Source organism: Ranitomeya variabilis, chromosome 4, assembly GCF_051348905.1.
Source record: "Ranitomeya variabilis isolate aRanVar5 chromosome 4, aRanVar5.hap1, whole genome shotgun sequence".
NCBI classification, from domain to species: domain Eukaryota; kingdom Metazoa; phylum Chordata; class Amphibia; order Anura; family Dendrobatidae; genus Ranitomeya; species Ranitomeya variabilis.
In genome coordinates, this window is record NC_135235.1 from 742,501,807 (window position 1) to 742,526,327 (window position 24,521).

General features: G+C 45.1%; 1 protein-coding gene across 1 annotated transcript; it reads left to right on the plus strand.

Moving 5' to 3' along the window:
* The first annotated feature begins 1,271 nt into the window (after nucleotides 1-1,271).
* LOC143768260 (uncharacterized) lies at nucleotides 1,272-24,022 on the plus strand. Its single transcript, XM_077256954.1, has 6 exons — nucleotides 1,272-1,438; nucleotides 2,185-2,474; nucleotides 3,984-4,531; nucleotides 21,773-21,867; nucleotides 21,945-22,091; nucleotides 23,104-24,022. The coding sequence occupies exons 1-6, from the start codon at nucleotides 1,272-1,274 to the stop codon at nucleotides 24,020-24,022; spliced, it is 2,166 nt and encodes a 721-aa protein (XP_077113069.1).
* The last annotated feature ends 499 nt before the right edge of the window (nucleotides 24,023-24,521 follow it).

The following is a 24,521-nucleotide window of genomic DNA, read 5'->3' on the forward strand; positions in this document are numbered from 1 at the left end:
TTGTCATTAAATTATCTATAACTCACAATGTTATATGTACTGAGGAAATCACTCAGCCCTTTTTTAAAGGCTGTTATAGTGTCTGCAATTACTACCCCCCCTAATGAATGCCCCCTAGTCCTTAATATAGTCCTTGTAAGAAATAAGTCAGCTAGAGATAGTCTCTTCAGAGATCGCAGAGCATCCCCTAGGAATAAGATTAAATCACCGGCATACAATGCCACCTTCTTTTTCGTGGTCCCATATTTAAATTAATTTATCTCAGACGTTTTACTAATTACTGCCGCAAATGTTTCAATTGCTATTGCAAGCAGTAAGGGAGACAGGGGGCACTCTTGTCTTGTAACTCTGGGAAACAAACATTGATTAGACATAGAGCCATTCACTCTTATTTTGGCCTTAGGATCCAAATAAAGCAATTACGCCCAATTTATAAATTTGTTACCAAACTCCAGCTGCCGCAACGTCGCCCAAAAGCCAGGATTACCCCTTACATTCCAGATAACTATTTTCACCGACCCCGCCATATTTTATGTAGTAGATATGTTGTTTACAATATCCTATCAGCAGAGCATTTCCGTTTTACAGAGCTAGTTAAGCGAATATTACAAGGTTTTGTAACTCCTCGCCAATGATACTCCTAAAACCGAGGTTCTCCCTGTATGCGCTGAAGAACCAATGCAGTTAGGAAGGATCTCCTCTCCGTATGAGTCTCTTAGTGTTCGACACTTCTGTTGTCAAAAGCAAGGAAGGAAGAGGAAGCTAGAGTAAAAAGCTCCTTTGCTAAGAGGGAGGCTGAAGTGGAAGTAGAAGCTCAAAGAATTGAGATGGAGGCTCAAAGGAAATTAAAAATACTCCAAGCAGAAAAGGAAGAAACAACAGCCCTTGCTAAACTGAAGGTCCTTGAACAAGCATTGGGACAAGAAGATAATTCAGACTGTCTTATTTAAGGAGAAATGGAGGACTCAGCTGATCGCACTTCTGACTACGTGCTAAGACATTTAACATCTGCACCAGCACCACCTCCAGTTTCTAACACGGATACGCCCGCAAGTCAAGAAATGTCTCAAACCTACTGCCGACAAGGTAACTTCCAGCACTAACTCACAATTTAGGCCACAGCCAGCAGAACCTATAGAGACTAAACCGCAGTTTAACCCTTGTGCCGCATCATTTCGTCCTGATTTGTCGCAGTCATATAAGCCAGAGAACTTACATCCCCTATGGATACCACAAGTTCATCCTGCAACAATGACTGTGGAAGATCAGACATGTCTGACTTCACCAGATACATGATTCGCAGGGAGTTAATAAATATTAGTCTCTCAAAGTTTGATGATCGTTCCGAGAATTATAGGGCCTGGAAATCGACCTTTCAAGCAGTGATCCAAGACCTTAATCTCATTGGCAAGGAACAACTGGATTTGCTTGTTAACTGGTTAGGCCCTGAATCAGCAGAGTGCATAAAGACAATAAGGGCAGTTCATGTGGACTATTCAGATGCAGGTCTTATTGCAGCCTGGGAGAGACTGGAATAAACCTATGGCAGCTCAGAAGCCATAGAATGTGCCTTATTTAAAAGACTGCAAACCTTCCCAAAGATAACTAACAAGGACAATAGGAAACTTCAAGATTTGAGCGACCAGCTAAAGGAAATAGAATTGGCGACATTAGACCCACGTCTCTCAGGACTGAGCTACCTAGATACTGCTCATGGCGTTAATCCAATAGTGTCCAAGTTGCCACACGGCATGCAGGATAAATTCACTGCACCACCAATGAGACGGACACCTTACTCCTGAAGTCTACTTAGAGCTGTCCTTGGGGACTCTCTCCCTATTTTTCTTCTTCCTAAACTACTCTGCTTACTTAAGTGAGATTTTGAAAAAGACCGTAGCAGGTCGAAACGTCAACCGTAGTGTCCGCAATCACTTGTTTTCTCTGTAAAAATTATTTGGTGGTGCCTGTGCACTTGAATTAAAAGAATTTCTCACATTTTGAATCAAGACTTGAGTGCGGCTACTTTTTGTATATTTGAAGTCGGATGTTTAGCCAGCACCTTCATTGAACTTTACAGTGTGCCCATTATATTCTCTTCTGGATGCAGGATAAATTGGCAGACCACAGCTCGTGGTATAAAAGGCAGCATGATGTGTCTTTTCCCCTTTTTTCACATTTTTCCAGGTTCATCAGTGACCAAGCTCGGAAGAAAAATGATCCCAGCTTCGACTTCACTGAGCCTACTCCACCAGCCTCATCATCATCTACAAGGTATGACAACATTGCCAAATGTAGAGATTCAAGGAACACCGTATCCGTGAGAAAGACTGACGTTCCACTTACTACACCTGCCTTCACTAAAACAAATAATGTTGCTTCTAAAGTCATGGACAGTAACCATATGTGCCCTATCCACAAAAGGCCTCACCCACTTGAAGAATGCCGTGGATTCAGAGCAAGGACTTTGCAGGAACGTAAAGATGCCCTCAAGGAGCTGGGATATGTTATAAATGTTGCGACTAGTGTTGAGCATTCCGATACCGCAAGTATCGGGTATCGGCCGATACTTGCGGTATCGGAATTCCGATACCGAGATCCGATACTTTTGAGGTATCGGGAATCGGTATCAGAACAACATTAATGTGTAAAATAAAGAATTAAAATAAAAAATATTGATATACTCACCTGTCCGGAGGCCCCCGCACCTCACCGCTGTTAACCGGCAGCCTTCTTTGCTTAAAATGAGCGCGTTAAGGGCCTTCCGTGACGTCACGGCTTCTGATTGGTCGCGTGCCGCTCATGTGACCGCCACGCGACCAATCACAAGCCGTGACGTCATTCTCAGGTCCTAAATTCCTAGAATTCGGAATTTAGGACCTGAGAATTACCATCGGACCTGTTGAAGCGCAGGAGCGCGAAACAGCTGTCGTCCCTCCACTGCATCTCCCTGCCATGCTCTGTTTTTTATCGTAGAGCCACTTCAATAAAGACCGGACTTGAACATATGGATGGTGAGTGCTCTCTCTTTTCTTCTATGGATTCATGTGGATTAGCTTTTTTTCCTGTATGAGCACCCTTGGTCCGTAGTGGTAGTGAAATGTTCCTAAGCCGAAGGGAGGTGAAACAGGAAGCTCAGGCTGAACAGTGCGCACGTCTTTTGTTTTACTGAGTTTATTATGAATGCTATCTGATGTTCTAATCCTACTCGGGAGGAACATTCTGAAGGTCCACAAGGTGTGCCAACAATGCAATGGCCCAGATGATGCTCCATACTCCCAAAGACTGAACCTAGGCTGGGTAATCGTGGGCGATATATGTCACAAGGCATACGAAGTCAATGCCTGTAAAACGTATGTGCTCCAAAATGGTCGTGCAACTCACTTTAAGCCATGCCCTCATCACTACAAAGTAAAAGAAAGGTTCTCTGATTGCATCCAGGAGCCTGACATCATTCCCACTCCCTACGGTGATGACTTAGGGAGAACAGTGTTTCACACAACAAAAGATGACAACAAAGTCGCCTTATCCATAGAAGACAAGGAGTTTCTTAAAATGATGGACAGTGGATTCTTCAAAAATGAATCTGGCTGCTGGGTTGCTCCCTTACCCTTCAAGGCTTCAAGGACCAGGCTTCCTAACAACAGAGAACAGGCCTTATCTAGATTCATCTCACTGCAGAGAAGCCTAGGCCTGAGGTGGAACTTGCTAAAGGACTCCTTCTGCTTTCAGGTTAGTGGTGCAGAAAAACCATTTACTAAGCATGGGGTTCTGTCAGTGGTGAACAGTCTATATGATCCACTTGAGTTTGTCGCACCCCTGACTATACAAAGTCAAGCTCCTGCTGAGACAACTCTCAGAGTGCATTAAGGACTGGGATATACCACTCCCTGCGGACAAACAACTAAGGTGGAAGTCATGGAGAGAATCTCTTTGAGCCTTGGATAAGATCCACATACCACGTTGTTACACTCCGGCATCCCTAGCTACAAGTCAAAGGAAAGAGATTCATGTATTTGCTGATGCTTCCACTGAAGCTATTGCCACTGTCGCTTACTTGAAAGTTGTAGACTCTAACAATGAAGCCCATGTTGGATTTCTGTTTGGAAAGGCTAAACTGGCTCCTAAACCCGAGCACACCATACCCAGACTCGAGCTCTGTGGGGCTGTACTAGCCATAGAGATTTCAGACTTCATACAGAGCGAACTAGCTATTCGAGTGGATGACACAAAATTCTACACAGACAGTAAGGTAGTTCTGGGCTACATATATAACCAGACGAAACGTTTCTACGTCTATGTCAGTAACCACGTGGAAAGGATCAGGAAATCCTCTAAACCCCAGCAATGGCAGCATGTCCCATCCCATCTTAACCCTGCAGACCTTGCTACTAGACCAGTGTCCATTAGTGCCTTCACAAGCTCTTCTTGGTTAACAGGACCAGAATTCCTTCACGACCATTGCAAAGAGACTGCCGTTGAAGACAGCTTCAACCTTCAGGATCCAGATGTCGACCCAGAGATCCGTCCTGATGTCAGGGCATTTTTTCAGACTCGGTTATGTTAGAAGGTATTGATCTATTTCTTGGATTAATCCTCTTAATTTCCTCTGTTACCAATTTCATAAAAGTATCTATAGTGCCCTGTTCTCCTAGGGGTAGCATTTTTGTGCTTTTTGGTTTCAGGTCCATAAAAGTACGTTCCCCTATCCCCCTGGCTCATTCTTCTGCTAGATCCATCAGAAGGCGCACATCACTTAATTCATCCGCTTCTATACCTAGTTCTTGACATTTTGTCCTGTCATTTTGAGCAAAGAACTTCCTCTATCTGAGTTTCCTCAGAAAGAGGTTAATATTGTTGACCCACAAGAATGGATCAAATTTTGATGTTGGAACAAATGACATACCTGCCATTAAAATCTGTCTTTCATCTGATGTTAAAATATGATTTGATAGGTGTTATTTTTTCCGTCATTCCCTTTTTGACGTCTCACTATATTTTCAGGTATTCTATCCTCATTCAATTTTATTTGATGTGTGCAATCGTACAACCCTGAAATGGTATCGTATGTCTCGATTCTCTAAAAAAGAGGGAGCGGCTGATGACGCACCCGATGAGGATGACGCATATGCTTGTCCCTGTTCCATACGTTCTGAGCTTCGCCATCTACTTGTATTTCCTCTTTTCCCCCTTCCTTTTGGTCTTCTAAAGGGTCTAAAGGGATCCCTTGAGTGATATTCAGGGTCTGATGACTCAATGTCAGACGAGGAAATATCAATCATGTTGGTGGGTCTAATATTTGTCTGGGTATTGTTCAATGGAGGGTAGGCTTTCTTCACCTTAAAATCTGTAAGGTCTTTGATAAACTTTTTATGTTTTTTGTCCTTTAAGGACAGCTGGTATTTTTCAACTGCTAGTTTCAGGTTTTCCACTTTTATTGTAAACTCAGGGGATGTTTTAAACTTTAAAATGCTGTCAATTATTTCTTTCAAAGTAGTTGAGGATTTTTCAAAGGTGGTCTTTTCCTCCTCTAGCAGGATCTGCATAAACCTCAAAGATGAAGCTATGCTTTCTTTTTCCCACTTGTCTAATAAACTTGTAGATCTACTCCTTAACCTCTTCGTGACCCAGCCTATTTTGACCTTAACGACCTGGCCATTTTTTGCAATTCTGACCAGTGTCTCTTTATGAGGTAATAACTCAGGAACGCTTTAACGGATCCTAGCGATTCTGAGATTGTTTTTTTTTGTGACATATTGGGCTTCATGTTAGTAGTAAATTTAGGTCGATAATTTTTGCGTTTATTTGTGAAAAAATCGGAAATTTGGAGAAAATTTCGCAATTTTTATTCTGTTAAACCAGAGAGTTATGTGACACAAAATAGTTAACAAATAACATTACCCACAAGTCTACTTTACATCAGCACAATTTTGGAAATAAATTTTTTTTTGCTAGGAAGTTATAAGGTTAAAATTTTACCAGCGATTTCTCATTTTTACAACAAAATTTACAAAACCACTTTTTTTTTAGGGACCACCTCACATTTGAAGTTAGTTTGAGGGATCTATATGGCTGAAAATACCCAAAAGTGACACCATTAAAAAAACTGCACCCCTCAAGGTGCTCAAAACCACATACAAGAAGTTTATTAACCCTTCAGGTGCTTCACAGCAGCAGAAGCAACATGGAAGGGAAAAAGGGTAAAAGGAGAAACTGGACCCCGAAAGTTATTGTACAACTTGTCCTGAGTACGCCGATACCCCATATGTGGGGGGAACCACTGTTTGGGTGCACGACAGGGCTCGGAAGGGAAGGAGCGCCATTTGACTTTTTGAATGAAAAATTGGCTCCAATCTTTAGCGGACACCATGTCGCATTTGGAGAGCCCCTGTGTGCCTAAATATTGGAGCACCCCCACAAGTGACCCCATTTTGGAAACTAGACCCCCCAAGGAACTTATCTAGATGCATAGTGAGCACTTTGAACCCCCAGGTGCTTCACAAATTGATCCGTAAAAATGAAAAAGTACTTTTTTTCACACAAAAAATGTTTTGCCTCAATTTTTTCATTGTCACATGGGCAACAGGATAAAATGGATCCTAAAATTTGTTGGGCAATTTGTCCTGAGTACGCCGATACCTCACATGTGGGGGTAAACCACTGTTTGGGCACACGGCAAGGCTCGGAAGGCAAGGAGCGCCATTTGACTTTTGAATTAAAAATTAGCTCCAATCGTTAGCAGACACTATGTCGCGTTTGGAGAGCCCCTGTGTGCCTAAACACTGGAGCTCCCCCACAATTGACCCCATATTGGAAACTAGACCCCCCAAGGAACCTATCTAGATGTTTGGTGCACTTTGAACCCCCAAGTGCTTCACAGAAATTTATAATGCAGAGCCGTGAAAATAAAAAATCATTTTTTTCACACAAAAATAAGTTTTTAGCCCCCATTTTGTTATTTTTCCCAAGGGTAACAGGAGAAATTAGACCCCCAAAGTTGTTGTGCTATTTTCCTGAGTACGCTTATGCCCTATATGTTTGGGTAAACCACTGTTTGGGCGCACGTCGGGGCTCAGAAGGGAGGGAGCACCATTTGACTTTTTGAACGCAAGATTGTCAGGAATCAATGGTGGCACCATGTCGCGTTTGGAGACCCCTGATGACCCCCTCAATTCTAACTCCAACACTAACCCTAACCCTAATCCCAACTCTAGTCATAACCCTAATCACATCCCTAACCCCAACACACCCCTAACCACAACCCTAACCCCAACACACCCCTAAGCATAATCTCAACCCTAACCCCAACACACTCCTAACCCTAATCCTAACCATAACCCTAACCACAAGCCTAACCCTAACCCCAACACACCCCTAACCCTAATCTTAACCCTATTTCCAACCCCAACCCTAACTTTAATTCCAACCCTAACCCTAAGGCTATGTGCCCACGTTGTGGATTCGTGTGAGGATTTATCCACACAGTTTTTGAAAAATCCGCAGGTAAAGCGCACTGCGTATTACTTGCGGATTTACCACGGATTTCCAGTGTTTTTTGTGCAGATTTCACCTGCGGATTCCTATTGAGAAACAGGTGTAAAAAGCTGCGGAATCTGCACAAAGAATTGACATGCTGCGGAAAATACAACCGCACGGTATTTTCCGCACCATGGGCACAGCGGATTGGTGTTCCATACATTTACATGGTACTGAAAACATGATGGAAAACTGCTACGAATCCGCAGTGGCCAATACGCTGCGGATCCGCAGCCAAGTCCGCACCGTGTGCATATAGCCCAATTCTAACCCTAACCCTAGCCCTAACCATAACCCTAGCCCTAACCCTAGTTCTAACCCTAACTCTAGTGGAAAAATAAAAGTAAATATATTTTCTTTATTTTATTATTGTCCCTACCTATGGGGGTGATATAGGGGGGTTTATTTATTATTTTTTATTTTGATCGCTGTGATAGAACCTATCACAGTGATCAAAATGTACCTGGAATGATTCTGCCACTGCGCATGCGCCCGCCATTTTGGAAGATGTCGGCGCCCGTGCAGAAGACGGATGGACACCGGGAGGGACACCGGAGGTCAGTAAGTATGCGGGTGTGGGATCGGACAGCGGGGGGTGAGATCAGACTGCGAGGGGGGCGGACAGGAGGACAGATGGGCACAGAGCACAGGACAGGACAGGACGGAGAATGGAGGCAGTGGATCGGTAGTGGTGGCAGATCGCAGTCTCCAGCCATGGCCGACGTTATTGCAGCATCGGCCGTGGCTGGATTGTAATATTTCAGCAATTTTCATTGGTGAAATATTACGATTGCTTTGATTGAAAGTGAAACGTCACTTTTAACAGCCAATCAGAGCGATCGTAGCTACGGGGGGGCGAGGCCAGCCCCCTGGGCTGAAGTACCACTCCCCCTTTCCCTGCAGGTTGGGTGAAATTTCAGTTCACTTTCACCTGGCCTGCAGGGACGCGATCATTCTGTGAAGCAGCATATGCGTCACAGGTCGGATTGGACCGACTTTCATGATGCATACGCTGTGTCACAGGTCAGGAAGGGGTTAAACCTGGATAAATATTGATCCTAAGGCCACTAGGTACAATACCTTGTTTCATGTACCTTTCTAGTGACTGCACCTCCCACCACGACTTAATATTTTCTTTATATGTAAAGGAACCCCGCCATTGCATTTAGAAAAAACCCAAACAAAATTTTCACTTAGGGTATCACCATCCGATCTCATTAAAACGGGGGATTCCTAAGGGACAATTCCTCAGATTACGGAGGAACTGTTCCACGGACACTGACTATCACAATAAGTCTAAGGAACTGAAAAAGAGATTCCGTGATTGTGGATATCTGAGGGCTATTATAGATCAAGCCTGCTATAATGCCTGGACTACTCACTTTAGTTAATCCACGCAAGCCACCTAATGAAGACTCCATGAAGAGACTTAGGCCATGTGCACACGATGCAGATTTGGTGCAGAATTTTCTGCACAAAATCTGCACAAAATCTTCATCTTCTGGCAGATCACGCAGCTGCGTTTTTTGTGCGTTTTTTGCAGTGCAGTTTTGGTGCAGTTTTGGTGCAGTTTTGTAGTGCGTTTTTAGTGCGTTTTTTGTGCGTTTTTTTATGCTGATTTGTCAGCTTTTTAAAGCTAAATAAAGAGATAAAAAATATATATATTTACGTGATGTCATTTCCTAGTCCAACCTCTTCTCAATCTCCATTTTGGAAAGCCATAACCACTTTCTGACATGCCTCACCATGAGTGCTGGTAATGAAGAACACAGGGAAGAAAGTAGCCCACCGCATACCGAACAGCATGTTGAAAACTTCTGTCCGGATACGCAGGCCACAACGCCTCCAGATGATTGGGGTTTTACTGGAGTATATGAACCAGCAAAGATTGCAGGTAAGGCTACTTTCACATTTCCGGCTTTTGTCAAGCGTTGCAATGCCTCGTTCTGTGGAAAAAATGCATCCTGCAAAGTTGCCCGCAGGATGCGTTTTTTCACCATAGACTTGCATTACCGACACATCGCGACGTATGGACACACGTTCCATACGTCATGCACTGTATGCGTTGGTATTTGTTGGACCGTTGTAGCGAACAAACGTTAAAGGGAACACTTTTTCGTACGCCGGGTCCTGCAATTTTAAAGTGTGCAGGCACTACCGGAACACAGCCCCCTCCTCCCCTCCTCCCTCAGACTTAACTATGGGCTGCGGACGCATTGAAACACTGCATCTGCTGCCCACATTGCACAGATTTTGCACAACATGCGTCGGTATGTTGCGCTGACGACAGCGGCGTACTGACGGATGCGTGAAATAAGCCTTGGCTAATTGCACTTATCCTTTTTTTGTTCCCCTCACAATGCCTCCTTTTGGGAATAAAATGCATCCTGCAAATGTGCCTGCAGGATGCGTATCTTTACCATAGACTTGTATTGCCAACAGATCGTGACATATGGCCACACGTTGCGTCCGTCGTGCACTGGATGCGTCGGGTTTTCGCAAACCGTCGTCTTTGAAAAACGTTCAAGGGAACTATTTTCTGTCCGTTGCATCCACTGTTTCAGACTGCGCATGCCTAGCAGGAAATATCGCTCTCATGCTATTTCTTCACCCAGCAGTCTGGTGGAAATGTGAAAGCACACACTTCCATCTGTACATTGCGCTGATGATTCGTGACAGCTAGGGTTGAGCGAAACGGGTCGATCATTTTCAAAAGTCGCCGACTTTTGGCTAAGTCGGCGTCTCATGAAACCCGATCCGACCCCTGTGCTTGTCGGCCATGCGGTACGCGACTTTCGCGCCAAAGTCGCGTTTCAATGACGCGAAAAGCGCCATTTCTCAGCCAATGAAGGTGAACGCAGAGTGTGGGCAGCGTGATGACATAGATCCTGGTCCCCACCATCTTAGAGAAGGGCATTGCAGTGATTGGCTTGCTGTCTGCGGCGTCACAGGGGCTATAAAGGGGCGTTCCCGCCGACCGCCATCTTACTGCTGCTGATCTGAGCTTAGGGAGAGGTTGCTGCCGCTTCGTCAGAAGCAGGGAGAGCGTTAGGCAGGGTCCACTAACCACCAAACCGCTTGTGCTGCAGCGATTTCCACTGTCCAACACCACCTTCGGTGTGCAGGAACAGTGGAAGCTATTTTTTTTTTTTTTTCCTCAGCGCTGTAGCTCATTGGGCTGCCCTAGAAGGCTCCGTGATAGCTGTATTGCTGTGTGTACGCCACTGTGGAAACCAACTGCTTTTTTCAAAGCACATATCCTCTTGTTCCTTTCTGCACAGCTATCTTTTTTGTTTGTCCACACTTTTTATTTAATTTGTGCATCAGTCCACTCCTATTGCTGCCTGCCATACCTGGCTGAGATTACTGCAGGGAGATAGTAATTGTAGGACAGTCCCTGTTTTTTTTTTTTGTTTTTTTTTTGTGGGAGATTAAGATTGGCATTTCTGCTACAGTGCCATCCCTGTGTGTGCCATCTCTCACTGAGTGGGCCATAGAAAGCCTATTTATTTTTTCCGTGATTTGTGTTCTAAATTGTACCTCAACACAAAAACACTACATCAATCAGTGGTAGAAAAATATTGGCCTCAGTCAGGGCTTGTGTGCCACTGCTGTGTGTGCTATCTCTCATTCAGTGGGCTATAGAAAGCCTATTTATTTATTTATTTTTTTTCTTATTATTTGGTTTCTAAAGTCTCCCTGAAAAAAAAAAATAAATAAAAAAACAGTGGGAGAGTAATATTGCCCTTTCAGCTTGTGTGCCAGTCTTGACTCCTGGGTGTGCCACCTCTCTCTCATTCAGTGGGCCATAGAAAGCCTATTTATTTTTTTGGTTTTTTTAACATTATTTGGTTTCTAAAGTCTCCCTGAAAAAAAAAAAAACATAAAAAAACAGTGGGAGAGTAATATTGCCCTTTCAGCTTGTGTGCCAGTCTTGACTCCTGGGTGTGCCACCTCTCTCTCTCATTCAGTGGGCCATAGAAAGGCTATTTATTTTTTTGGGTTTTTTAATATTATTTGGTTTCTAAAGTCTCCCTGAAAAAAAAAAATAAATAAATTAGGTGGGAGATTAATATTGACATTAGTGCTTGAGTGACAGTCCTGCGTGTGTGTCATCTCTGTGATTTTGTGCCACAGAAAACAGAGTGTGTAACATTGTGCCTGATTTTCCTTGTGGTCTCACCAACCTGTTAAGGGATATTGAAATCATACTGAAGTTATAGCTCACCGTGTAAGTTGTTTGACAGCAACAAATAAAGTTACTTTGGTTAAGATTTTAAAACAATGAGGAAGTCTGGTGCAAGAGGTCGTCGTGGGCGTTCATTGTCAGCTGGTAATGATGGTAGTGGTAGTGGAGCATCAGGTGGTCGTGGGGATAAAAATATTCCACCTAAGTCTGGAGCTGTGGAGCCAGTTTCGTCGTCAGGCTACACAAGGCCTCGAACGCTCTCTTTTCTGGGAGTAGGAAAACCGCTTTTAAAGGCGGAGCAGCAACAGCAAGTTTTGGCTTACATTGCAGACTCAGCCTCTAGCTCTTTTGCCTCCTCTTCCGAAACTGGTAAATGTAAAAGCAGCGCGTCGCTTGTGGATGTTCACGGTCAGGGACAAGTCGCTTCCTTGTCCTCCTCAGCAAAAACTACAACAAGAGAGAAGGATGCAGCAGGCGACACAACGGGTCACTCCATGGAGCTCTTTACACATACCGTCCCTGGCTTAGAAAGTGAAACATTTAACAGGCCATGCCCATTACAAGTAGATTCTGACATGGAGTGCACTGATGCACAGCCACAGCCAGAGTACTATGCTGCTCCTTTGACTCAGACCACCACATTGCCCTCTCAGGGTACAGATCCACAATCAGACCCTGATGAGACTATGTTGCCCCGCCACGAACGCTATACCACTGACCGACACAGTGACACAGACGAAGTTGCACACGAGCTCGAAGAGGAGGTAATAGATGACCCAGTTATTGACCCCGATTGGCAGCCATTGGGGGAACAGGGTGCAGGCGGCAGTAGTTCAGAAGCGGAGGTGGAGGAGGGGCCGCAGCAGGCATCAACATCGCAACAGGTTCCATCTGCCGGGCCCGTATCTGGCCCAAAACGCGTGTCAAAGCCAAAACCTGTTGGAGGACAGCGTGGCCATCCGGTTAAAGCTCAGTCTGCAATCCCTGAAAAGGGATCCGAGTCTAGGAAGAGTGCAGTCTGGCATTTTTTTAAACAACATCCAACTGATCAGCGCAAAGTCATCTGTCAAAAATGTTCAACTAGCTTAAGCAGAGGTCAGAATCTGAAAAGTCTAAATACTAGTTGCATGCATAGACACTTAACCACCATGCATTTTCAAGCCTGGACTAACTACCAAACGTCCCTTAAGGTTGTAGCACCCTCGGCCAATGAAGCTAGTCAGCAACGCAACATCCCTTCCGTCACTGTAAGGCCACCATTTTCCGCACCACCGGCAGTATCTGTGCAGGTTTCTTTGCCAGCCAAAAGCAGTCAGGGTCAGGGAACCACCAGTTTTGTAGGAGGAAATATTGCATCTAGGGCACCGGCGGAAACAATACCGTCTCCAACCGTCTCTCAGTCTGCCATGTACACCGGCACACCCGAAAGTTCCACGATCTCCAGCTCTCCAGTCCAGCTCACCCTACATGAGACTCTGGTTAGAAAAAGGAAGTACTTATCCTCGCATCCGCGTACACAGGGTTTTAACGCCCACATAGCTAGACTAATCTCGTTAGAGATGATGCCCTACCGGTTAGTTGAAAGCGAAGCTTTCAAAGCCCTGATGGAGTACGCTGAACCACGATACGAGCTACCCAGTCGACACTTTTTTTCCAGAAAAGCCATCCCAGCCCTGCACCAGCATGTTAAACAGCGCATCGTCCATGCACTCAGGCAATCTGTGAGTACAAAGGTGCACCTGACTACAGATGCATGGACCAGTAGGCATGGCCAGGGACGTTATGTGTCCATCACGGCACACTGGGTGAATGTGGTGGATGCAGGGTCCACAGGCGACATCAATTTAGGGACAGTTGTGCCTAGCCCACGGTCTAGGAAACAGTTGGCTGTAGGCGTTCGCACCCCCTCCTCCTCCTCCTCCTCGTCCTCCTGCAGAAGCTACAGCTCTTCCACAGAACGCAGTCTGCCAACCACTCCATCGGCAGATGACACTGTTGCACACCAGTTGTCCCATTATGGGCCAGCTACTGCCAAGCGTCAGCAGGCTGTATTGGCTATGAAGTGTTTGGGCGACAACAGACACACTGCGGAAGTTCTATCCGAGTTCTTGCAACAAGAAACGCAGTCGTGGCTGGGCACAGTAGATCTTGAGGCAGGCAAGGTAGTGAGTGATAACGGAAGGAATTTCATGGCTGCCATCTCCCTTTCCCAACTGAAACACATTCCTTGCCTGGCTCACACCTTAAACCTGGTGGTGCAGTGCTTATTGAAAACTTATCCTGGGTTCTCCGACCTGCTCCTCAAAGTGCGTGCACTTTGCTCACATATCCGACGTTCGCCTGTACACGCCAGCCGTATGCAGACCTATCAGCGGTCTTTGAACCTTCCCCAGCATCGCCTAATCATAGACGTTGCAACAAGGTGGAACTCAACACTGCACATGCTTCAGAGACTGTGCGAACAGAGGCGTGCTGTTATTTATTTGTGGGAGGATACACGGGCAGGCAGTAGGATGGCAGACATGGAGTTGTCAGGTGTGCAGTGGTCTAAGATACAAGACATGTGTCAAGTCCTTCAGTGTTTTGAGGAATGCACACGGCTGGTTAGTGCAGACAACGCCGTAATAAGCATGAGCATCCCCCTAATGCGTCTGCTGATGCAAAGTTTGACGCACATAAAGGAGCAGGCGTCTGCACCAGAGGAAGAGGAAAGCCTTGATGACAGTCAGCCATTGTCTGGTCAGGGCAGTGTACAGGACGAGGTAGCGGGCGAAGAGGAGGTGGAGGACGAGGAGGATGATGGGGATGAGTATATTTTTAATGCCGAACCTTTCCCGGGGGCACAGGAAATTGGTTGCGTGTCACGGCCGGGTTCTGGTTTTTTGAGGGACACAAGTGACGTAGATTTGCCTGCAACTGCCCCTCAACCAATCACAACCGGAGATTTGACAACTGGAACTTTGGCCCACATGGCGGATTATGCCTTACGTATCCTAAAAAGGGACACACGCATTACGAAAATGATGAACGATGACGATTACTGGTTGGCCTGCCTCCTTGATCCACGCTATAAAGGCAAATTGCAAAATATTATGCCACATGAGAACTTGGAACTAATATTAGCAACCAAACAATCAACTCTTGTTGACCGTTTGCTTCAGGCATTCCCAGCACACAGCGCACGTGATCGTTCTCACACGAGCTCCAGGGGGCAGCAGACTAGGAGTGTTAGGGGTGCACACATCAGAAGTGGCGTTGGACAGAGGGGTTTTCTGACCAGGTTGTGGAGTGATTTTGCTATGACCGCAGACAGGACAGGTACTGCTGCATCAATTGAAAGTGACAGGAGACAACATTTGTCCAGTATGGTTACTAACTATTTTTCATCCCTTATCGATGTTCTCCCTCAACCGTCATTCCCATTTGATTACTGGGCCTCCAAATTAGACACCTGGCCAGAATTGGCAGAATATGCATTGCAGGAGCTTGCTTGCCCGGCAGCAAGTGTCCTATCAGAAAGAGTATTCAGTGCTGCAGGTTCAATATTAACCGAAAAAAGGACTCGTCTGGCTACCCAAAATGTTGACGATCTAACATTCATTAAAATGAACCACAACTGGATTTCGAAATCTTTTGCCCCACCTTGCCCGGCCGACACCTAGCTTTCCTATGAAAAGCTCTTGCCTGTGAATTACTTTTCTAATGTCTAATTTGCTGCAGCTGATTGTACAGCATACGACATGTTTACACCTCCCTAAATGGCAAAACTCCCCACACGGGGCCGTGGTATCGCGACTTGGCGCAAGCACCCGTGAGACTGCTGTTTGTCTGAAGAGGTGGGTGTGCTCGCTTTTGGTTGACGGCATTGCTACTGGGTCCCTCATAGTACAATGTAGTGTCTCTGGCGGTGGTGGTGCGCACCCAACGTCAGACACACCGTTGTAACATGAGGGGCCCTGGGGCCCGCCGGCCTCAAGAGAGTTCCCCCCTACCCCAGCTCAAAATGTGCTCTACCACGTGCAAAATTATGTCGCACAGCTCCACCAATCTTTAGTCTATTCGCTGACATCATTCAATGTCTGGCACTGACAATACAAATTTGTAGACATCTATGATGCAACTTAAAGTAGTCTGTGTCTGTGTCCTATATTGTCACCATTAAATAGTTACTGCCAAATTACTATGTCAGAAACTCAGTAGATGAGCCCACCCCTGTACCTAAGTATGCCACCTTTTTTTTTGTTTTGGTTGTTTTGCGAGACATTAACATCTATTTATATTTTGGGAGTACTGGGACAGACACTCCTTGCACTACTCCTCCACTCACCACCAAGCTGCCTGTGTATCCATGTAACCGCTGTAAAGCTGCCATGAGCCTATTGTTTGTTATTTTAGGCCTTTGATAGCCTGTCTGCGGTCCCTACTTTAAATACTCCTCCACTCATCACCAGCTGCCTGCCCGTGTATCCATGTAACCGCTGTAAAGCTGCCATGAGCCTATTGTTTGTTATTTTAGGCCTTTGATAGCCTGTCTGCGGTCCCTACTTTAAATACTCCTCCACTCATCACCAGCTGCCTGCCCGTGTATCCATGTAACCGCTGTAAAGCTGCCATGAGCCTATTGTTTGTTATTTTAGCCCTTTGATAGCCTGTCTGCGGTCCCTACTTTAAATACTCCTCCACTGACCACCAAGCTGCCTGCCCGTGTATCCATGTAACCGCTGTAAAACTGCCATAAGCCTATTGTTTGTTATTTTAGGCCTTTGATAGCCTGTCTGCGGTCCCTACTTTAAATACTCCTCCACTCACCACCAAGCTGCCTGTGTATCCATGTAACCGCTGTAAAGCTGCCATGAGCCTATTGTTTGTTATTTTAGGCCTTTGATAGCCTGTCTGCGGTCCCTACTTTAAATACTCCTCCACTGACCACCAAGCTGCCTGCCCGTGTATCCATGTAACCGCTGTAAAACTGCCATGAGCCTATTGTTTGTTATTTTAGGCCTTTGATAGCCTGTCTGCGGTCCCTACTTTAAATACTCCTCCACTGACCACCAAGCTGCCTGCCCGTGTATCCATGTAACCGCTGTAAAACTGCCATGAGCCTATTGTTTGTTATTTTAGGCCTTTGATAGCCTGTCTGCGGTCCCTACTTTAAATACTCCTCCACTCATCACCAGCTGCCTGCCCGTGTATCCATGTAACCGCTGTAAAGCTGCCATGAGCCTATTGTTTGTTATTTTAGGCCTTTGATAGCCTGTCTGCGGTCCCTACTTTAAATACTCCTCCACTCACCACCAAGCTGCCTGTGTATCCATGTAACCGATGTAAAACTGCAGTATTTTGCTTATAAAAAAGAAAATACTGGAGAGATATCAAATGCAGACATTTTAACATTAAAAACAAAAACACATACAACAAAAAACTGGTACAGTACAAAAATTGGCCACCAGCTACAAAAACTTTCTCCTGCAAGTAGTTAACTGAAAGGTTTTTTTCCATTGAAAACACAGATATGGCATCCACCGAGTGTTGTCCTGTCGCGTCTTCTTTATATTATTGCCAAGAAGCTGCAACTGAATAAAGCTGAGCTTCTACCTTCTGCCTCTTATTAACTGCTTTTTTTAAAAAAAATTGTCCACCAGCTACAAAAACTTGCTCCTGCAAGTAGTTAACTGAAAGGTTTTTTTCCATTGAAAAAACAGATATGGCATCCACCGAGTGTTGTCCTGTCGCGTCTTCTTTATATTATTGCCAAGAAGCTGCAACTGAATAAAGCTGAGCTTCTACCTTCTGCCTCTTATTAACTGCTTTTTTTTTATAAAATTGGCTGTTCCGGCCTACTAAAGGTGTCTGTCTGCCCCTGCCTGGTGTTGTCCTCAACTGAATAAAGCTGAGCTTCAACCTTCTGTTCCAAATTACCATTTTTAAAAATGCAATTGGCTGTTCCGGCCTACTAAAGGTGAATGTCTGCCCCTGCCTGGTGTTGTCCTCAACTGAATAAAGCTGAGCTTCTACCTTCTGCCTCTTACTAACTGCTGTTTTTTTAAAAAATTGGCTGTTCCGGCCTACTAAAGGTGTCTGTCTGCCCCTGCCTGGTGTTGTCCTCAACTGAATAAAGCTGAGCTTCTACCTTCTGTTCCAAATTACCATTTTTAAAAATGCAATTGGCTGTTCCGGCCTACTAAAGGTGAATGTCTGCCCCTGCCTGGTGTTGTCCTCAACTGAATAAAGCTGAGCTTCAACCTTCAGTTCCAAATTACCATTTTTAAAAATGCAATTGGCTGTTCCGGCCTACTAAAGGTGAATGTCTGCCCCTGCCTGGTGTTGTCCTCAACTGAATAAAGCTGAGCTTCAACCTTCTGTTCCAAATTACCATTTTTAAAAATGCAATTGGCTGTTCCGGCCTACTAAAGGTGTCTGTCTGCCCCTGCCTGGTGTTGTCCTCAACTGAATAAAGCTGAGCTTCAACCTTCTGTTCCAAATTACCATTTTTAAAAATGCAATTGGCTGTTCCGGCCTACTAAAGGTGAATGTCTGCCCCTGCCTGGTGTTGTCCTCAACTGAATAAAGCTGAGCTTCTACCTTCTGTTCCAAATTACCATTTTTAAAAATGCAATTGGCTGTTCCGGCCTACTAAAGGTGAATGTCTGCCCCTGCCTGGTGTTGTCCTCAACTGAATAAAGCTGAGCTTCAACCTTCAGTTCCAAATTACCATTTTTAAAAATGCAATTGGCTGTTCCGGCCTACTAAAGGTGAATGTCTGCCCCTGCCTGGTGTTGTCCTCAACTGAATGAAGCTGAGCTTCTACCTTCTGTTCCAAATTACCATTTTTAAAAATGCAATTGGCTGTTCCGGCCTACTAAAGGTGAATGTCTGCCCCTGCCTGGTGTTGTCCTCAACTGAATAAAGCTGAGCTTCAACCTTCAGTTCCAAATTACCATTTTTAAAAATGCAATTGGCTGTTCCGGCCTACTAAAGGTGTCTGTCTGCCCCTGCCTGGTGTTGTCCTCAACTGAATAAAGCTGAGCTTCAACCTTCTGTTCCAAATTACCATTTTTAAAAATGCAATTGGCTGTTCCGGCCTACTAAAGGTGTCTGTCTGCCCCTGCCTGGTGTTGTCCTCAACTGAATAAAGCTGAGCTTCTACCTTCTGCCTCTTACTAACTGCTGTTTTTTTAAAAAATTGGCTGTTCCGGCCTACTAAAGGTGTCTGACTGCCCCTGCCTGGTGTTGTCCTCAACTGAATAAAGCTGAGCTTCAACCTTCTGTTCCAAATTACCATTTTTAAAAATGCAATTGGCTGTTCCGGCCTACTAAAGGTGTCTGTCTGCCCCTGCCTGGTGTTGTCCTCAACTGAATAAAGCTGAGCTTCAACCTTCTGTTCCAAATTACCATTTTTAAAAATGCAATTGGCTGTTCCGGCCTACTAAAGGTGTCTGTCTGCCCCTGCCTGGTGTTGTCCTCAACTGAATAAAGCTGAGCTTCTACCTTCTGCCTCTTACTAACTGCTGTTTTTTTTAAAAAATTGGCTGTTCCGGCCTACTAAAGGTGTCTGACTGCCCCTGCCTGGTGTTGTCCTCAACTGAATAAAGCTGAGCTTCAACCTTCTGTTCCAAATTACCATTTTTAAAAATGCAATTGGCTGTTCCGGCCTACTAAAGGTGAATGTCTGCCCCTGCCTGGTGTTGTCCTCAACTGAATAAAGCTGAGCTTCTACCTTCTGTTCCAAATTACCATTTTTAAAAATGCAATTGGCTGTTCCGGCCTACTAAAGGTGTCTGTCTGCCCCTGCCTGGTGTTGTCCTCAACTGAATAAAGCTGAGCTTCAACCTTCTGTTCCAAATTACCATTTTTAAAAATGCAATTGGCTGTTCCGGCCTACTAAAGGTGTCTGTCTGCCCCTGCCTGGTGTTGTCCTCAACTGAATAAAGCTGAGCTTCTACCTTCTGCCTCTTACTAACTGCTGTTTTTTTAAAAAATTGGCTGTTCCGGCCTACTAAAGGTGTCTGACTGCCCCTGCCTGGTGTTGTCCTCAACTGAATAAAGCTGAGCTTCAACCTTCTGTTCCAAATTACCATTTTTAAAAATGCAATTGGCTGTTCCGGCCTACTAAAGGTGTCTGTCTGCCCCTGCCTGGTGTTGTCCTCAACTGAATAAAGCTGAGCTTCAACCTTCTGTTCCAAATTACCATTTTTAAAAATGCAATTGGCTGTTCCGGCCTACTAAAGGTGAATGTCTGCCCCTGCCTGGTGTTGTCCTCAACTGAATAAAGCTGAGCTTCTACCTTCTGTTCCAAATTACCATTTTTAAAAATGCAATTGGCTGTTCCGGCCTACTAAAGGTGAATGTCTGCCCCTGCCTGGTGTTGTCCTCAACTGAATAAAGCTGAGCTTCAACCTTCAGTTCCAAATTACCATTTTTAAAAATGCAATTGGCTGTTCCGGCCTACTAAAGGTGTCTGTCTGCCCCTGCCTGGTGTTGTCCTCAACTGAATAAAGCTGAGCTTCTACCTTCTGCCTCTTACTAACTGCTGTTTTTTTAAAAAATTGGCTTTTCCGGCCTACTAAAGGTGTCTGACTGCCCCTGCCTGGTGTTGTCCTCAACTGAATAAAGCTGAGCTTCAACCTTCTGTTCCAAATTACCATTTTTAAAAATGCAATTGGCTGTTCCGGCCTACTAAAGGTGAATGTCTGCCCCTGCCTGGTGTTGTCCTCAACTGAATAAAGCTGAGCTTCTACCTTCTGTTCCAAATTACCATTTTTAAAAATGCAATTGGCTGTTCCGGCCTACTAAAGGTGAATGTCTGCCCCTGCCTGGTGTTGTCCTCAACTGAATAAAGCTGAGCTTCAACCTTCAGTTCCAAATTACCATTTTTAAAAATGCAATTGGCTGTTCCGGCCTACTAAAGGTGTCTGTCTGCCCCTGCCTGGTGTTGTCCTCAACTGAACAAAGCTGAGCTTCCACATTCTGGCTTTCGCCCTATACTATCAGATATTAAACTGCATTTGGCCTACTAGTGTGGTTATGCCCTTGAAACAGTGTCTGCTGCTCTTGGGTTTGCTACTCCACTGAACAAAGCAATGCCGCCTGTTTAGTCCTGTTACCAATTTTGAACTGCATTTAGCCTACTTTATTCTTTGGCCCTATATCTGTTTCCTCCTCATCCTGCCCACTGCCCAGCCACTGCTAGATGAGTCTGCTGATACATTGACCTAGACCACTACATTCCCCTTATACTCTACACAGCCAGAATCTGACCCTGCTGAAAGTAAGGTTCCCCTTCCCGCATGTTATACCACCTTACACAGGGACAGAGAGGAAGGTGCAGATGAAAGTGCAGGTTCCTTCATCAGGTGGGGGGGCATACTCGTTGGCGACGTCACTGGCACAGGGCCCCTCAGAGTACGCAAAAGTGTCGCTGCTGGTGGGAGGCGCCCCCGCCATGCAAACACACATCGCTGTACTTTGAGGGGCCCTGTGCCAGTGCCAATGCGAACGAGTGGGCCCCCCCTGCTTGCTCAGGATCACAGCACTTGCAACGTTGAAATACTTACCTTTCCCTGCAACACCGCCGTGACGTAGTCCGCATTTCCTGGGCCCACGAAAAACTTGAGCCGGCCCTACTCCCCCCACAACTTTTGCCAAATGACCCCCAATTCCCTATGCCCAACTATTATTATAAAGTTAATTAAGATTGACAAGCTTCAGAAACAAGAATGGATGTTTTTGGCATTAAAATGGGCACTGTAGGTGTTTTCCTGGCCTCCACTCACTGCCGACTATGCTTCCCCATTGACTTGCATTGGGTTTCGTGTTTCGGTCGATCCCCGACTTTTAGCGATAATCGGCCGACTGCACTCGACTCGACTCTGGACAAAATCGGGTTTCACAAAACCCGACTCGATCTTAAAAAAATGAAAGTCGCTCAACTCTAGTGACAGCGACTACCGACGGAAGTGTGAAAGAAGCCTAAGCTACACCATGTGTACAATAATATTACATGTCTCTTTTTTCGACTGTGTTGTGCAGTAACGCATATTTTTCCTACAGTCGCAGACCAGAAGACGAAAAATGTGGGTACACCCAATAGTGGAACAAAGAACTATGAAGGGACATTTTAATGTGCTATATCAAGATTTGAGGAGGTAAGTTTTTCTTATGTGAAATGACTTCCTGTAAACTTATCCATGTCTGACCGAACCTTTTTACTCCTTTTTTCCAGATACCCAGAGAAATTCATAGCGTTTTGTCGGCTGAGCATACCCGCTTTTGATCATCTTCTTTCTGTCGTCCGTGCTGAGCTGACATACGAGGACACTGTGATGCGGAAGTCCATCTCTGCTGAGGAAAGGCTGCTCATCACCTTGCGGTAAGTATTTTTCAATTTTTTGTTTTGTTTGTCATAAGTACTGTTTGACACGTCAATGTCTCCGGTACGTGTGGCGAAAGTTTTCCCATGTCCTGGAGACACTGACAGATGACCATTTAAAGGGAACCTGTCCCCCCCAAAATCGACGCTGAGCTAAGGCCACCGGCACCAGGGGCTTATCTACATCATTCTGTAATGCTGTAGGTCAGCCCCTGATGCTGGTCGGCTTACCTCATCCTCGATTTTGGTGGGGACAATTTCCCTTTGACGGCTGGGATCACACATACGCAATATATGTCCGAGTCTCGCCGGTGAAATCCCACCTCTGGCGCCGACACTCATGAGCGGAGCGTGCAGCTCCATGTGTTGCTATGTGGGTGCACGCTCCGCTCCGGAATCCAGAAGCAAGAGGAGTCATTTCACCGGCGAGATTCGGCCGTATCTCGCGTATGTGTGATCACAGTCCAATGTTTGGGTGTACGCACAGGTCAGCTAGGTGTTATGTAAATTTTTTTTTTTTTTACATTTTCCGGGCGCATGGTACACAAACACATACACACATGGCTGGCCACCACGAAAGAAAAGTGCTGTTGAACAGCAGAAGGTGATGAAGAGGATCGCGTTATTCTCCCTGGCTCAGCACACAAACTCTTTATCACGTGCTGCTGGTGACCAGCGCGTTTCTTCTTCCATGGTGGCCATCCATGTGTTACTAATGTCTGACACAGTTACACACCTGTACACAGATATCACTGGTCAATTAGTCCTTACTGTTAGTATTGTGACATATGGAACAAACCTGTCAGTAGTTTTTCCCGCTATAGAACATGTTGAAAACCAACCTATCTACTGCATTGTTACATTGACTGGGGAAGTTTGACTGGGGAGTTATTGGCAGCATTGTAAAAGGTTCTTGAAAAAACAGAAAGGCGGTGACATAGCGGCCCTAACTGCTGACAGGTTTCCTTTAACTTGAGGGTGACATTACTAATAATCTTTTCTTTCCTTGCAGATTTCTGGCCACAGGAGAGAGCTATACATCCCTGCACCTCCAATTTAGAGTTGGTAAATCCACCATCTCTCAAATTGCGAGGTGCACATGTACCGTCATCTGGCAGAAGTTGCAGCCCATCGTGATCCCTTCCCCAACCGAGGAGACTTGGCTGCAGGTCGCAGCAGGCTTTCTGTCTGTGGCCAATTTCCCAAACTGCATAGGTGCAGTCGATGGTAAACATGTAAGGGTTCAGCAGCCACCACGATCAGGATCACGCTTCTTTAATTATAAGAAGTATTTTTCAGTGGTCCTGATGGCGGTGGCTGATGCCCATTACAAATTTGTTGCCATTGACGTTGGTGCCTATGGTAGTACCGGGGATTCTCGGGTGTTGCAAACTTCACAGATTGGGATGCAAATTCTTCAAGATGGCGGAACGCTCCCAGCCCCAAGACCTTTGCCGGGTTCCACACATCCAGTACCCTTTGTGATGGTATCGGATGAGGCCTTTGCTTTAACTACCAACCTGCTGCGCCCATACCCACGAAGGGGACTGGATGCTCTACGGAGGATTTTTAATTATCGGCTGAGTCGTGCACGAAGATATGTGGAATGGACCTTTGGTATCATGAGTAGTCAGTGGAGGATATTTCACACACCCATCCAGCCGGACATTGACACCGTTGACATGGTGATTAAGGCTTGCTGTGTGCTTCACAACTATGCTCGTGACTACAGCACTGACATAGATGTGGAGCACCAGCAGCCTGTATTGAATCCAGTGGTCGGTGTGGGTCTGGGAAGACCATCCAGCTCCGGTGTGTGTGTGAGAGAAACCTTCACTGACTACTTTATGAGTCCAGAAGGTGCCGTGCACTGGCAATACTCCTGTGTCGGTGATGTGCAGCCGGGCCAGCAGAGGATGGATGAAAAATAACCCGAACACTGAAAATTAAAGTGAAGACCAAGAATCATTTTTCACTTTTTTTGGTAAAAAATTGGTATTTTCTTTTCACTTATTAAAAAAAATTTATAATCTAACTATTTTTGGCTTTATTTTAAATTATACTTTTTTTTTTCTTTTTAGTCTAATTATGAGTGATGGGAAAAAGAGATTATGTAATGCTGAGGGCCAATTGTGTGTGTGTGATCCCGTGAACGGAGGGTTACCATAGTGGCTTCATCAGAGCCCAGTCATTAGTTGTAGGCCTAGAAAGATATTTTTTTCGTCGTATATTCTATAGGTCCAAGAAATTTTATTTTAAAAATAAGAAAAGGCAAATTTTAGGGAGTTTAGTAAATACAGTTTGAAAAATACACTATGGGATGGTGAAAATCCAAATTTTTGTTATAAATCATTTAAAAAAGGTATAAAAAAATAGTCCTTGCTTTGTTTAACTTCATTCTTTTATTAATTATTTTTTAAATAAATCACA

What these genes read in the sequence shown, in the direction of transcription:
- LOC143768260 (XM_077256954.1), top strand. Translation starts at nt 1,272, where the DNA reads ATGTCTGACTTCACCAGATACATGATTCGCAGGGAGTTAATAAATATT. An exon ending in CTGGATTTGCTTGTTAACTG is followed by an intron (nt 1,439 to 2,184) that starts GTTAGGCCCTGA and finishes ACATTTTTCCAG; the next exon opens with GTTCATCAGTGACCAAGCTC. An exon ending in AGCAAGGACTTTGCAGGAAC is followed by an intron (nt 2,475 to 3,983) that starts GTAAAGATGCCC and finishes CGGCATCCCTAG; the next exon opens with CTACAAGTCAAAGGAAAGAG.